The sequence below is a fragment of the Strix aluco genome, chromosome 3 (assembly GCF_031877795.1).
Source record: "Strix aluco isolate bStrAlu1 chromosome 3, bStrAlu1.hap1, whole genome shotgun sequence".
NCBI lineage: Eukaryota > Metazoa > Chordata > Aves > Strigiformes > Strigidae > Strix > Strix aluco.
This window is the reverse complement of record NC_133933.1, coordinates 126,433,338-126,448,575: the sequence shown is the minus strand read 5'-3', so window position 1 is coordinate 126,448,575 and position 15,238 is coordinate 126,433,338. Positions and strand designations below refer to the sequence as shown.

The following is a 15,238-nucleotide window of genomic DNA, read 5'->3' as shown; positions in this document are numbered from 1 at the left end:
CACAGGGACAGATGTTTGCTTTAATATGCACGGTACCACCTTTTATTGCAAAAACACCGTAATAGAGAGTTGTTAATTTGAAATGATTCAGATCAGGATTTGATTATGGAAAGGCCGTCCATTGGCAATGCTGCAGATACCACTACTGAACTCGTCCTGTCCATGTGCTTGCACCAACTTTTGTAGTCTAATAAATGCTTACGTTACCTGTACTGTAGTACGAACGTGCCATTTGGTGAAAGGTGTGTACAGCAGCATAGGTATGTATGGTCCAGACAGCATCCATGGCCGTTATTTAAGCAGGGAAGAAAATTTGGAAGTAAGCCTGTCATATTTGCATTTTTCAAAACAGCAGGGCTCAACAACAGCACGTTTGTTGTTCTTCCCACACACAGCTCAAGATTGTGTTGTTCCACACTTCTGAAAAGTCACACTGCACAACCCTTCATCTTATAATAGGCATTTTTGCACCTTTTTTTTTTTTTTTCTGAGACCGCATTTGTTGTGACTGCAGCATTACTGCAGCTCTTTATCAAGAAAGCCCAGAAGATTTTTTTGATTAAAGAAACTGCATTACCATTGTTGGTAAGAGATAGCTGGTTTTTCCATATACAGCAGCAAGGTGGGAAACAAGAAGTCTTTTATATAAGAACTTTGACTTAAAATTCTTAAATTCTATTAAAATAACTGGAAGTATAATAAAAGCATACACTATGCAGAGTACAAGAAATATCTGGGATGCATGAGTTAAGGCCATTCTCCCCCAGCCATCCCCCCACAATTCAAGTTTTTTTTCCAGGAGTGTTTTTAAATGAAGCAAGCACTCGATGCTTGATAGCAAAGATATATTTCAGCTTCAACATTTCCAAACCAGGAAGAAACAAAGAAAACATTTGACATCTCAAAATGTGATTCACAGGTCAACAATGAAAGACAAAATCAAGCAAGCTTCTCGGTTTCCAAGCTTAAGTTACAAGTAGTACACAGTAACTCAAATCCACTGTCCAATAAACTTGTTTGTACATCATAAAAAGTATCATAGACACAGAAACCAAATCCCACATCCTCCCCAACCAAAAAGGTAGTCTGAAAAAAAAAATCTCACATCACTTCAGAGAAAAAGTTGATGTTTTTCTCCAGTGGCATCATATGTGCTTTCAGATTCATTAAGTATACACCCAACAACTGAAAACGGTGTTTAGCACTGGCTCAGCAAATATCCTAACAAGGTAGCTGCCCAAGAGGTACCTGTAAATACACCCAAGCAATAAAGGAAACATGTTTAAACCTACGCTGAAATACCCAAATGCTGAAAGATTCCTTTCAGTTTTCTACAAAGTTTCATTTTACCCTCCTCAAAGAAGGGCCTTACAGTGCAATGCAGAACAACGACATCATGTTTGTGTTCCCAATCTATTTTGAATATTACTGTTCTTAAACTTTTTGTTAGGGGAAACCTACTGCTCTTCCCTTGTTGCGTGTCTGGGCAGGTAAGCCTAAATCCCAGGATGACTGAACAATGCTGACCAACTCTGCCCCCTCCTTAAAATCAAGGGTCACTTTGGCTGATGATAGAACTACGCCCATCACAATTTAAAAAGTGGGAGTTTAATGAACACCTCTGAGATTATAATCCAGTTATTTTTACATCTGCCATAATCACTGCTATGAAATTACTACAGTAAGAATAATTTCTATTAAAGCAGCATGTTCCAAAGTGAGAAAGTATGTAACTGAAGCAGCTACAGGTGGGCATTATAGCATCTCCAATTTTCACTGTTATTCCCTTAAGGCAGCCTGTAGATCTTTCTTTAAACACACACTACGTTTGTGCTACATTTTGTTTTTAAGTTGCAAATAAGCAAGAAAAGGGGGACTCAATGCATCAGTTTGCTATCTGACATCTGCCTTCTGGAAGGCAGCTAGGGAAGTGATTAGTAACCATGTAGAGGTTTAGGTTTTCTATTCGGACTTCCCCAGCCTCTCTAGAAACTACTGTGAACATCATTGCTGCTTTCATCTTTCAGCTTGAAAAACCCCTGTAGGATTCAGTTTTAGCTGGCATCAGCAAATTAAAATTAAGACATACCTAACGGTCAGCTCCACTAAGAATCAGCTTTACAGTGTCAGGCACACCTAACCCAGATGTCTTCCTTCAATGTTTTCTTAAGAAAATGGCAGTGGAGGATAAAGCAGTACACAGAACAGTAACAACAGAATTGCAAAAATGACTCAGATTAAGCAACACGACTTCATACATATCCCCCAAATTAAGGGGCTGTCCTCCAACAGATCTGCTAGTTTCCTGCCTTCCTAAAGCTATTATTACATCTAAACTTTCAGTATATATTTTAAATTGGACTATTTCATTGCCTTCCCTCTCAAGCATTCAAGGCACCTAGCTGTGGTCTCTGGAAACTTCCCACCTCTGTTTGCAAGACATCTTAATGCTAAGCAAGTGTCCCTGCCACCACGAGGAATCTAACAGATTACCTCTGACCAGCGAGCACCAGTTTGTAACATGGCACTGTAGAGTCATCACTGAGGCAGTGAGAAGTAAGCTCACTTCTGAACTCGTCTAGATGTCATTCATTAAGTCTGAAATTAAGTTCAGCAAAACGAGTTTTGTACTTCAGTTAGTCAGCTTGTTGCAGCTCCTTGCAAGGTCTGCCAGCCACCCTCCCAACTGCAGAGTTACACTGTTAGTCACACCATTAGTTTGACAGAGCACATCCAAGGCCAAGATGTTCCCATCTTTGCCCTCTGCTGGGTGCTGTGGATAAAACAATAAATTGCACTTAGAGAAATATCAGACTATTCATCTGAATTTTGAAAGAGTTTCTTTCTCCTTCAGGCATTGTACTCAGAAGCAAAGTGTAAGTGAAACACTAACTCACACAGGGAGGGGAAAAACAAAATCAGCTTTTAAACAAGTCTGACAATGAGACAACTTTTCTCACGTCATACCATGTTTTTCATACAAACCTCAGTCAGCAGCTGCTCCCCTACCATTTAAGTGAGCTCATCAAAAAACCCATAACTACAGTAACAATAAGATTTATTGCCCCACACAAAAGAATCAAAGTAATACATAGGTTTTTTTACTCAAAATTAATAATTTTCCCTGACAGAGACTTTTCTCTGGAAGAACAAACTCTGGTCTTATACCTTTTCTCATATTCAAGTGTGCTTTTTCAGATTTAAGAGTATATATGGCTTAAGTTTCATATGGCTGTTCCTTAAATTGCATGTCTAATCCTACTCATCAAATTCTAAGGTCCACCCAGACATATCAGATAGAACACAAGACAGCAAGCCAAACTCACACTAGAGAAGAGTCTCCAGTAATGGATCAGATGTTACACTCAGTGACAAGCTTGACAGCACGCTGAAACCAGCTTGTACATGCATGTTCCTTAGCTGATTGATCTGCCTTATTCTGAAAGAACCCTTTTATCACAGAAATATGAGAGACTCCATTTGGATATACAGGTGTTGTGCTTGTATGTGTCTTTAAACTGCCAGCCGCATGGAATTCCTAGAAAATTTAGTCCAGTGTACAGGAAACAATAGAAAAAGTAAAGACCTACATTTACCTAAAATCATAAAGACCTATATTTACCTAAATAATTAAAAAAAACCCCAAGTAGTTTAATGCTGATTCCTAAAGGCAATACCAGCTAGATTCATATTTTGGGGCTATAATTGACATAGTACTTTAAATAAGTATGCCTAACTCTAAACTCAGACACTTAGCACTGCATGACCTAGCTTAATAATAATGTTGTTTTCTGCAGGATTTAATCCACCAAGCTATCTGTAATGGTAATCCATGAAAAAGCTTCTTTGGGCAGGGAAGAAAAAAACCTAAAGAAGTCTAGTCACATTCAGCGACATGTTAGAATCTAAGAGACTTAAAAAAACCTCTCAGAGGAAGAAAAAAAACCGGGGTGTGGAAAATTAAATCACCATGTAATAGTCTGTGAAGTGCACCTCAGTTGATGTTATTTTCCTAAAAGTAGCACAGAAGGAGGTATTTAAGGTCTGTTGTCACTACATGTCTACATACATATACAGCTTTCCAGGTTTACCTAGAATATTTTCAAAGCCCTGAAAGATTAAGTGGTTGTAGGGTGAAACAGAAACATGCTCTTTCTCTGCACACCTAGCATGTACGTACTCCAGTGTACCAGTGGATCAGCATCTGTTCCCTTTTACTCCAAATATTTATGCTGATCCATCTCTATTAATTTTTTTGTATAATCTTATTTTAAGCATCAAATGGGAAATAGTAACTTGGTACTATTAATAATTACTTGTTATTAATCTTGCAAAAGTGGCTGGGCAGCTTCAGTATGTTGCATTTGCATGGTGTTTGCTTGGGTAAGGACAAAATGCTTAACAAAAACTGCAGTAAAAACCATAACAAGAAAGCTGCCCAGAAAGACTCCTATAATAGTAGCATAGATGTCTCCTCCCAAGGCTACAGGAAATTCTTCAGCAAGTATATCTTTCACAGCATTGAATGAACCGTTGTTGGGCAGTGGGTTAATACCAAGTAGATGGCACAATAAGGGGTACAAGTCTGTAGCATTCATGACTTCTTTGGTGGCATTCTTTCTGAAAGCAGGCCCAACTGCCAAAAAAATTGGATGCATTTCTGGTAAGATGTTGTCATATCCATGATTACCAACTAGAAATAAAAGATAAATAAAGGTCAATATTCTGAAGTTCCAAAACAAGCAATGAACCTTTTCCTAGAAATAGCATAATGTAGAAGAGGAACAGCCAACATTTATTCTTGCAGAGGTTTAGAAGACTCATTTTGATCAACAGCACAAATGTCTCCTAGCAGATACCAAGTCCCAGAACTACAAAGAGAAGATGCCTTAAAAAAGAATGCAAAGCACTATTTAAGGGGAAAAAAAAAAAAAAAAAAGGTAAGCTCACATGGCAGTAACAGCACTGTCAGTATTTCCTTGATTTTCCTCAAGGAAAAACTCCAACTTTGCAACTGGACCAGATCTCTTAGGGAAAAAGAAAAAATCCAAGTAGAGACAGACTGTCTGCTTGACTCCTAGTAGCAGACAGAACTTAAGCACTGACTGATTTGACACTTTGTTCAATTTTGTGCACTACCTACTCATCAACAAGGAAAAAGTTTACAGATCTCACTAGTGGGTCTCCAGTGCCCCTTCTTTACAGGTGCACTAAAAACTCTGAACAAAGAAATAAACACACAGGCACAAAAAGCTGCTCTCACCAGCTATCAACAACCAAAAAACTTGTTAGGTCTTGCAGGTAATGCTCTTCAGCTTCATACCAGCAGCAAAGTTTAAAAGGTTTTCAATTAAATTTAAGAACTAACCATATGACACCTATATTTTCTTCCTAGCTAACCAAAAGTTACAGTTTACTGTCTCCATTCTACCTACAATAAATCTCAAAACTCCAAGGTGAGGAACTTAAAAGTGGGGCTTTTTTCCTCCAAATCACCTAAAATGCATCTTATCCTACAGGGCAAGCAAAAAACCAGTGGTGTACAGTAACACAATATGCAAAGACTTTCTAGCAATAGAGCATCCACACAAGCTGAGGACTTTTTTATTCCAGTAAAGAAATAGTACATGATAAAACAATGCTATTCACCCTCTTACTCAACAAGTTCAGTTACAACTTTTTTTTTTTGTTTTTTTAATCTCTCGGGAAGTGCTTGTCAGTTTGCTAGACCTTGCAAGCAGACCTCAAGTATGTGGCCACTAAAACATGTGAATGATCTTATCTGAAAATGAAACTTACTGAAAAACGGTACGTCCAGTTCCCCCTCCCCTAAGAGTAGCGTGCGCTTCCCATCACAAAAAAATTATAAATTCTACACACTTAGCTTCAGTTTCCCCTCCCAGTCTTACAAAAAATAAAATAAAAATTAACATCAGTTGAGATTGGGAAAGAAAGTACCGTGTAAGGTCTCTGACTAGGAAGATACACCAAAACAGAATACTTACATTGAAAACTGTCAGACCTATTATATACGATTTCCCATCCTTTATCAGCCACTGCTAAGATTGGCTGAATTCTACTGTTGTGTTTGTAATGGAATCTATCTGGAATCTGCTCCTTTTTATATACAGACATGTTGGGATGAGCATCGGCCAAAGCTTTGTATACTTCATCCAGTTTGCCTTCAAACAAACAAAAGAAACAAAAGACAAAACTTAAACACACCAATACTGAACTCATCAGTAGTTTAAATACAACTGAAAGAGGGCAAAATGAACTTCCCCAAAAGCTCATTATAGCTGTAAGAGACAACAGCGGATTACAATGTGCACAGAAGTTACTGTGAGAAATCCAGAGCCTCATTCACAGTAAGATCACACCTGGCATCAGACTTCACAGACTATTCCTAAGAAATAAGCGCCTTGCTAATTTTAGAAAAATCCCTCATTTATCAGAAGGTAAGCTTCTTACAAGAATGAGTTCAAAGGTATTTAGTTAAGTCTCAGGGAAAAGAAACCAGCTCCTCCTAGCAACGTGCAAGAAGATAGCTCCTAAACCTGTTCATGAGGTAATGTGCACATTAAGGCCAGACTCCGTCTTTCTCCCAGTTGGCTATGATGACAAGTGACACATTTCATTTATTTTAAAGCAGTTTAATTGTTAGTTGCTTTCCTTCAAAAGGCCAACGAGAGCAGCCACTTTGTTACTTGGCATCTCTGAAAACTTTTTTCTGAGTGAACCCAACTGTTTATTTCTCCTTCTACAAGATGCTCCAACGAACAGCTACACATTTGACTTCATTTGATTCCCAGTTTTGATCCTCTACCATGTTGATGACAAGTTTAGCCAATTTAGAAGGAGTAGCCAGTTTGTTGCTATGCACCATGTAATATCATAGCATTAGCAGTTAATTGCCTAGGTATAAGCAAAACTAGCTTGTATTAATCTTTCAAGGGAAGCCCTCAGGTCACAGCCCAGATGCCACTAACCCATTAGGAGCTGTACAAAGACTGCAGAGGCCTCAGCAGGGAACAGACAAGTGAACCAAGGGACAGGTTGGACTGGCAGGTGAAGGTGGCACTTGCGGTCCAGAACTGTCAGCCACTCTGTGTATTCAGTAGCAGCTAACAGTGCTGCCTACTCCTTTGTATTCTTAGAGTCCACTCCTTTCCCTTCCCTAGTCATCCACGGCATAGTGAGCGTAAACCCTTGAGATCTGTACTAACGCTACCAAATAAATAGGTGTTTTCCACCCCCAATTCTTTATTTGCTTGTTTCCAGTTTCTGAATTTTTCTTTCCAGTAAAAATCACTGAACAGCCATAAAGCAGCTGGACAAGCTGGAACACCAGTGCACAGAAAGGAGGAACCAAGACACACAGACAGGGACACAAAAGCAAGTTCAGAAATCGACATCTGAGCAAGTTTCTTCAAATCGACATCTGAGCAAGTTTCTTCAATCTCCCCCTCCATTTAAGCACAGATTCCTGTTGAGGGCTATGCAATGTGTATAACAGACTTCTGTTACATACCAGATAACTCAGCTCCATGACTTAAGTGCTTCGTGCTACACACATGCACAATTTAGTCGGACAGCTGAGTTCACCGCTACTCTCTGCAGGCCAGTTTCAGTGCTACAAGGTCTGAAGCACGGTTGGAAGATGTTTACATTTTCTTTGTGGCCAGTACTGTCATTTTTAGCAGACGAGCGGGATTTAAGCACATCCTGTCATTTTGACTTATCATTTCTCACTAGTTCTGCCTTCACAGCTAGCTCTACATCCTGCACCGGGTGTTCCTGCAAGTGAGCTCTTCTCCGACTGCCCATCCCAAGAAATGATCGTCTTCATGACCTCAAGAACAAGGACTTAGTTTGACCCAAGACACTGCCTGAAGCAAACCAAGGATTAAAATCCGGTCTACCATTTGCAGCATGCATGGAGTTTTAAATATATATCAGGAAAACAAAAGTTTGGGAGGAGGTGCCCAATGTCTTTAAAGAAACCGTCTTTGTTTTTCCCCCTCAGCTCCTACGATCCAGTATAGAAATTCTGGAGGAAAACTGGAAATAGATTAATGTATAACATTTCTTACCTCAAACTGGCATAAAAAATAATCATTAAACTTAATAAACACAATAAAGGTCAAGATGAGACAGCAAAAGTCCAGATATGATAGAGACAGTTACAGCAACAAGAAAAGGGACTCCAGGCCAGCATTTCTAGGACTATATTAGTAACAAAATTAATTTTGTTATGCCACTTTTCTACATGGGATAACAGGAGGGAGAAGCCCCAAATACAACAAACTATGATTTTACACTAAATTAATTGAGTTAATATGTTTATATTAAATGCAAGGAAAAGGCCAACATCACCAGCTGTGCTACAGGTACCATCTTCATGAACATATAATTAGTTCCACACACACTAGCATGGTTCAGTAATGGTTTTAATCCATCTCCTGGGGAAGAAATATGCAGTCAAACAGTTAAAGTAGCAGAAATTGCTGCGTTTTTAAGCATTCAAAATTTTTCTCAATGTCTCACTAAGTTTTACCATTCCCCTGGTTTAAGCAAGACAAATGGAATACCTGTCAAAAGAATTAGTCTTATGTATTTAAGTGTATGTTATTTCATAGCTAAACTGAGAATGAAGCTCATTGTTTTACAATAAAAATTACAGTTGGCAACACGGAAGGAAGGAATTTTAGCAGTGCTGAAAACTAATTATTGGTAGCGTAATAAATATCTGAACCTCTGGGCAAAACCAAATCCAAGCTATTTCTGAAATCCACTGAAATGGCCTTTTTTACAATTCTGTCACCTAATGGCTGCAGAGACGCTATTTCTTTTCAGCATTTAGCAGACAGGAGAATCGAGTTACACATCTTCAGGTTCTCATTTAACTCATTAGGGATGTTTCAGCACTAAAGTTTACTTTTACAACTCCTTTATTTGGTAATGAGAACATCCTGGTCAACCATGTTTGTCTTCGTTAGAATGGGGCTCCCAAACTCAGTTCTTCTACCACCACTGAGAGAAACAGCACCCAGCTACAAGCACCTGAGTGTGCTCATGCAGCAGACGTACCAACATTTCTTCAAACTAAAAATGACAAGAGACATTTGCTTACACATTTGAAGGTCACTTAAGTCTGCAAAATACCCTCCCTGCTGGGGCATAAAATACAGAGTGCTATCCATTAGTGAAGCAAATGTTACAGAAATCTTAAAAAACACCTTTTCAGAAGACCACCTAAAAACTCAACTTCCAAATTAGCATCTCTGCCCACACAAAAAATGCTGTTATCCAGGTTAACACATTTGCACCAAAGTTACAGGTTTTGATCATCAAAACAAAAAGCAGCATCTCTACATCAGTGACACTAAACATACACCTGAGACTTCAGCAACCCTTCAATGACTGCAACCAGACTTCAGATTTTGATTCCAACAGTATTCTTGCCCATCATTAGCACAATAAAAATGGTAGGAACATAACTGGCTGGCTGTTTAGCATGATGGGGGAAAAAAACTGAAGTGAACTACAATAGCTGGCAGCTAATCAAATAGCCAGCACAGGCTTTCTTTTTATCAAAGGTCCCGATCTGGTTTCAGTTTACTGTTTGAGTTAGAAATCTAATTCTTCCACTATGACTTTATCATCTTGATGAAAGGCGAGATATCTAACATTCAGTTGTTATCTATCTAGAACACCATTCATCCTTGATAATGCCATTAGATTATCTTACCTCTCATTAAGACTAAAGGATATTTGTCATTATTAGTCAACAACAGACAGATTTGCTCACTTTTCATTTCAGAAAGTTAATCCAGGCTTTTGACAGAGCTAGCAAAAAGAACAAAGAGGTGATCCTGCAAGTACTCCTTGTTCAAGGCTGACGTCCTACTGGCATCAGGGCTGCTACCACCACTTCAGTTAAGGAACAAAGCTTATGAAGTTTAGATACTCAAGTATTTTCTTCAGAGAATTTTACTACTACAGCTCCTACCTTCTTTTGGCAAAATAGCTACTGCAGGAGAATGGTCAATGACTTTATAGAGTGCTCTATTCACGTACTGATCAAGCTCAATGAGCCTTTCCGGGGAAGACTGTGACATTCCATGATCACTTGTGATTATGACATTTATCACATCCCACAGCTTCGCCTTCTTCAGTTCAGACATAAGATACCCCAGCTTTTTGTCAATATCACTAATTATCGGTCCCATAAGTGGGTTTTCTGGGCCCAGAATATGGCCCATCTCATCAGGCTGTTCCCAGTATAGGAGACCAAAGTTTATGGGTTCTTCTGATGTAAACCAGTGAATAAGACTTGCAACTCTATCTTCAAAGGAAACAGATTCATTGTAGGGCATAAAATATGTAGGAAAGACTCCATGTATTTTCACATCTGTTCCAGGCCACATAGCTGCCCCGGTTTTATGTCCTTCCCTCTGGTTCGAAACCCATATTGGGCTGGCTTCTTCCCAGAACTTGGAGTTATGGATATCCATTTTGTTCAGAGAGAAAGTTTCATTCAGAATAGGATCATACATCTCATTAGCAACTATACCGTGGCTTTCTGCATAGAGACCTGTCACCATTGTATAATGATTAGGATATGTTTTCGTTACAAACACGTTAGTGACCTGTTTGACATGCACACCATTCTCCATGGCATAATGAAAATTGGGAGTTGAGACTTTATAGATGTAATCCCATCGAAATCCATCAAAAGATACTAGTAACACTCTGGGCTGGCCTAGCTGGAAAGACAATGCACTTGGAAGAAATAGTGAGAAAATTGCCAGGACTTTCCAATAACAGTTCATGGCTATTCTGGAAGGTGTTCGTCCCCTCTTCTGAGGCAACATGGCATCTGTTGAGCAGAGACAGAAGATTTGTTTGCATTAATCTGCTTGTTGAAGTTGTAACTTAGTTTTAAGAATGAGTAGCTAAAATATTCCTTATGTATTTATACAGCTTGCCTTACTAACACTGAGTGCTCCAAACACAGGAACAAGACCTTTTACTTATCAGTTAGATTGATATCCCAATTTCAGAGATAGGAAGTGAGTCACTACAATCTGTTGAATGAAACACAGTTCACAAAGCAACTTCTTTATCCAACACCACTGCCCAACCTCTTCCTTTTTTCTTCCTGCTCCCAATATACAGGAACTCCTGCTCTTGCCATTTGACATGTTTTCAAGTATTTTCTGTACTCAAAGTTATGAGAAAGCTTCTGCTTGTTAAGAGTTAAGATGTAAACAGGGGCAGTTCTCACCTTGAGAATAACAAGGTCCATCTCCACCAGAACTTTATAACCCTCATTAAAATCTCTGGAGCACAACCTCTCTTCTGCGCAAGCGTGGCACAGACACGCTACCGTCACATGGCAGAGAGCAGATGGGAGCAGGAAGTACACGCTGGAACCGCAGTCTGCGCCTGCACAACTCCCACCAGGGAGGGGGGGACCAGCTAGAAACCATCACAGCTTCTCAGCCCTGACACTCGGTATGAGATTACTAAATGTGCCAAGTACAATTTCTAGCAGAGAAACTAGCAAATAAGCTTTGAATTTCAGATACAGCAGAATATCCATCCAAAGGTTTTGCTCCTTAAAAAGTATCAAATCAAGAGTTAAGACAAACAAAGAGCAGGAACATCAGTTTCCCAACATTTTATCACATCTCTAACCTGATCATACCTTCCTTACATAACGGAGCTCTTACTGATCAACTAATTCTGATGCTTACTACCAAAGGTCACTTCTAGCGTACAGACAGCTTTACAAACAAGAATAAATACAAGTCACACAAGTCAGTGTGCAGATTAAGTTCTTCTAACTGACCACTTAAGTCTCTGAACGGATTGGAAAGATGTGCTTGAAAGATTCAGCGGTACAGTTGTGAGCCACTGGAAATACCACGTCTTTCAAACAAGTATCATCTGTCCTTTCCAGTCAAATACCACTGCTAACCAAGCGCACGCAGCATGAACCATGCAAGAGACAAGAAACAATGCAAATCCTGTCCACGAACTGCATGAGATGGTGACCACAAGACACTGTACCCAGAAGCATTTGTTCTCTAAACATTCAGCACTAATTCTGATTGTATGACTCAAGGATATAGACTATTCCTAGCTGTGACTGGCATTCCTTATCTAATAGCATGACATAATATGACACATAAAGGGGGCCCACAAGAAAGCTGGAGAGGGGCTTTTTACAGGGGCATGTACTGATAGGACGAGGGGTAATGGTTTTAAACTGAAAGAGGGTAGATTTAGATTAGATGTAAGGAAGAAATTCTTCACTGTGAGGGTGGTGAGGCACTGGCACAGGTTGCCCAGAGAAGCTGTGGCTGCCCCCTCCCTGGAAGGGTTCAAGGCCAGGTTGGACGGGGCTTTGGGCAACCTGGTCTAGTGGAAGGTGTCCCTGCCCATGGCAGAGGGGTTGGAACTGGATGATCTTTAAGGTCCCTTCCAACCCAACCCATTCTACAATTCTATAATAATTTCATATTGTATTGGGTTGTATTCCCCTGCCCCAGTTTCCCTCTGCCCTTCCCACTTTCTTGTTCAAAACTGTTATCCAACTCAAAGTCAGATCCATGTAAGAACCCTCACACAGGATTTCCCTATCTGTAACTGACCTAAAAATTTCATGCTAATATTCCCCACTTCTTGCTCAACCACAAGACCAGACACTGCTCAAGCCAATCCTGCATGTGGACCATACTGATACACCACACAGTTCCCTTCAGGTTCCCATTTTTCAGCAATCTTCTGGAACAAGTCACTACTGAAATTCTGTTGGAAAACAGTGATTGTGTAACCAATAAATCCATATTAATATCCCAAGTACATAAACATCCTAGTTAAGGTAAGAAGTTGTAGCGTAACAGGAATCTGAATACCACTGCAATGATGGAACAGGATTTGTCATTTTGCTAGAACACAAGATATCCTCCATGGGAAATTTCCCTACTCCAGTTCCCCAGCTAAATCCCTCACATATATATTTACACTGGAAAACAGCATAGGCACTGTTGACCTGCAGATAGTCCAATGCCACCCTGAACTTGTGTATCCCAAAATTAAAATCCAGGCTTAGAGCCCTGCTGAGAATGAAGTGACACTTGAGAGGCATAACTGCCCTTTCAGCAAACACCACAGACCCAGAGGCTGTGGGATCACTCAGCTTCACCTGGTGGGGGATTTCTTTCAGCTGAATATGATGGAAATAAAGGGTGAACACGCTGCTGTGTCCAACTGAACCCCACCTGTCAAACTAAGCGCAGCCCATAGCCGAGTCATTAATTGCCCCCTCTGGGGAGAGACAAGTATGAATTTAAGTCCTCTCAAGTGAAGTCAGGTCTTTACTTCTGAATTGTACACAGTTAATGATGTCAACATCACCTAATCCTTTAATTGCATATTTTTAATAGATAATAAATAAGGGTTTTTTTTCCCAAGGCCTTTCAACACTGGTTTTCCCTGCACACAACCTGAGCACATCTACTCACCCGGGTCTCTCCAGAGACCCGGCACCAGGGCTCCTGAAGGGGCTCTGCCGGGACAGAGGTGTCTGACTGCCCGGGCAGGGAGCGGACGGACGGACAGGGAAGCGCCCAGGGACCTCCCAGCAGGCAGAGCAGCCCGGCACACGGCCCAAGGGCAGGGGCAGGCCGGCCTTCCCCGGGAGAGCAGCCGCCGGCCGCGGGCGCACAGCTCCGCGCGTGGTTCACCGCACCCCGACCGGCCATCCCCGCTGAGCACAGCCCGCGCTCCCGCACGCGAGGGACCACCCCGACACCCAGAGCACACACTTCCCCCCCCCCCGAGGCCTACTCGAGCCTAACCGAACCGCCCGCCCCATCGGAGCCCCCCCCGACTCGAGCTGCCGCAGCTCCCGCCGCCCCGGGGCGGGCGGACACCCCACAACCCCTGGCCCGCGCCACCCGCCCTCACCTGCCAGCGGCCCCGGGGCGCGGGCGGGACGGGACAGCCCCGCCCCGCCCCGCCCCGCCGGGAGTGGCCAGCGGCGCTGTCAATCAGCGCCGGGTCACTGTAGCGGCGCGCTGAGGGGCGCGGCCATGGCGGAGCCTCCTCAGGCCGCGGGCGGGGGTTGTACGCTGTGAGTGGTGGCTAATGCTGGTCTGGTAACAGCTTTGTCGGCGACATGGACAATGGGAATGGAGCGCACTCTCAGCGAGTTCACCGGCAACACCGAGCTGTGTGGTGCGGCCGACACGCTGAGGGAAGGGATGTCATCCAGAGGGACCTGGACAGGCTGGAGAGGTGGGACCGTGTGAACCTCATGGAGCTCAACAAGGCCAAGGGCAAGGTCCTGCACATGGGTCAGGGCAATCCCAAGCACAAATACAGGCTGGGAGATGAGTGGATTGAGAGCAGCCCTGCGGAGAAGGACTTGGGAGTAGTAGTGGATGGAAAACTGACTACGAGCCAGCAATGTGCGCTCACAGCTCAGAAAGCCAACTGTGTCCTGGGCTGCATCCAGAGCAGTGTGGCCAGCAGGTCGAGGGAGGGGATTCTGCCCCTCTACTCTGCTCTCGTGAGACCCCCCCTGCAGTGCTGTGTCCAGCTCTGGGGCCCCCAACATCAGAAGGACACGGACCTGCTCGAGCGGGGCCAGAGGAGGCCACAAAGATGATCAGGGGGCTGGAGCACCTCCCCTGTGAGGACAGGCTGAGAGAGTTGGGGGCATTCAACTGGAGAAGAGAAGGCTCTGGGGAGACCTTATAGCGGCCTTCCTGTACTTAAAGGGCACTACAGGAAAGCTGGGGAGGGACTCTTGATCATGGGGTGTAGGGATAGGATGAGGGGTAATGGGTTTAAACATAAAGAGGGTAGATTTAGGTTGGACACAAGGAAGAAATTTTTTAGAATAAGAGTGGTGAGGCCCTGGCACAGGTTGCCCAGAGAAGCTGTGGCTGCCCCCTCCCTGAAAGGGTTCAAGGCCAGGTTGGACGGGGCTTTGGGCAACCTGGCCTAGTGGAAGGTGTCTCTGCCCGTGGCAGGGGGGTTGGAACTAGGTGATTTTTAATGTCCCTTCCAACCCAAACCATTCTATGCTTCTATGATTCTCAGGTGAGGTACCCCTGAGAAGTGTGTGGGTTAGGAGGCAGCTCCCAGGGACCACCAGGCCTTTCCCACGTGGCAGGCAGCCCAGTGTGAGGTGACCCAGGCAGGTGGCACAGCAGGGAGC

The 15,238-nt window shown here is 42.5% G+C and overlaps 1 protein-coding gene across 1 annotated transcript; it reads right to left on the bottom strand.

Annotated features, from left to right (window-relative positions):
• Window positions 1-831: 831 nt before the first annotated feature.
• Window positions 832-14,016, bottom strand: ENPP5 (ectonucleotide pyrophosphatase/phosphodiesterase family member 5). The gene is made up of 4 exons (XM_074820200.1): window positions 13,981-14,016; window positions 10,013-10,882; window positions 6,006-6,182; window positions 832-4,693 (listed from the first exon to the last, which is right to left on the bottom strand). Exons 2-4 carry the CDS (start codon window positions 10,875-10,877, stop codon window positions 4,323-4,325), a joined length of 1,413 nt encoding a protein of 470 aa, XP_074676301.1. The 5' UTR covers window positions 10,878-10,882; window positions 13,981-14,016; the 3' UTR covers window positions 832-4,322.
• Between the last annotated feature and the right edge of the window lie 1,222 nt (window positions 14,017-15,238).

Bases quoted from the DNA above. Each gene is read 5' to 3' on its own strand.
- ENPP5 (XM_074820200.1), bottom strand. From the start codon at position 10,877: ATGTTGCCTCAGAAGAGGGGACGAACACCTTCCAGAATAGCCATGAAC. The intron at 6,183-10,012 runs GTAGGAGCTGTA...GTTTGTTTGAAG, and splicing joins AGCTATTTTGCCAAAAGAAG to GCAAACTGGATGAAGTATAC. The intron at 4,694-6,005 runs GTAAGTATTCTG...TTTTATTTCTAG, and splicing joins TAGGTCTGACAGTTTTCAAT to TTGGTAATCATGGATATGAC.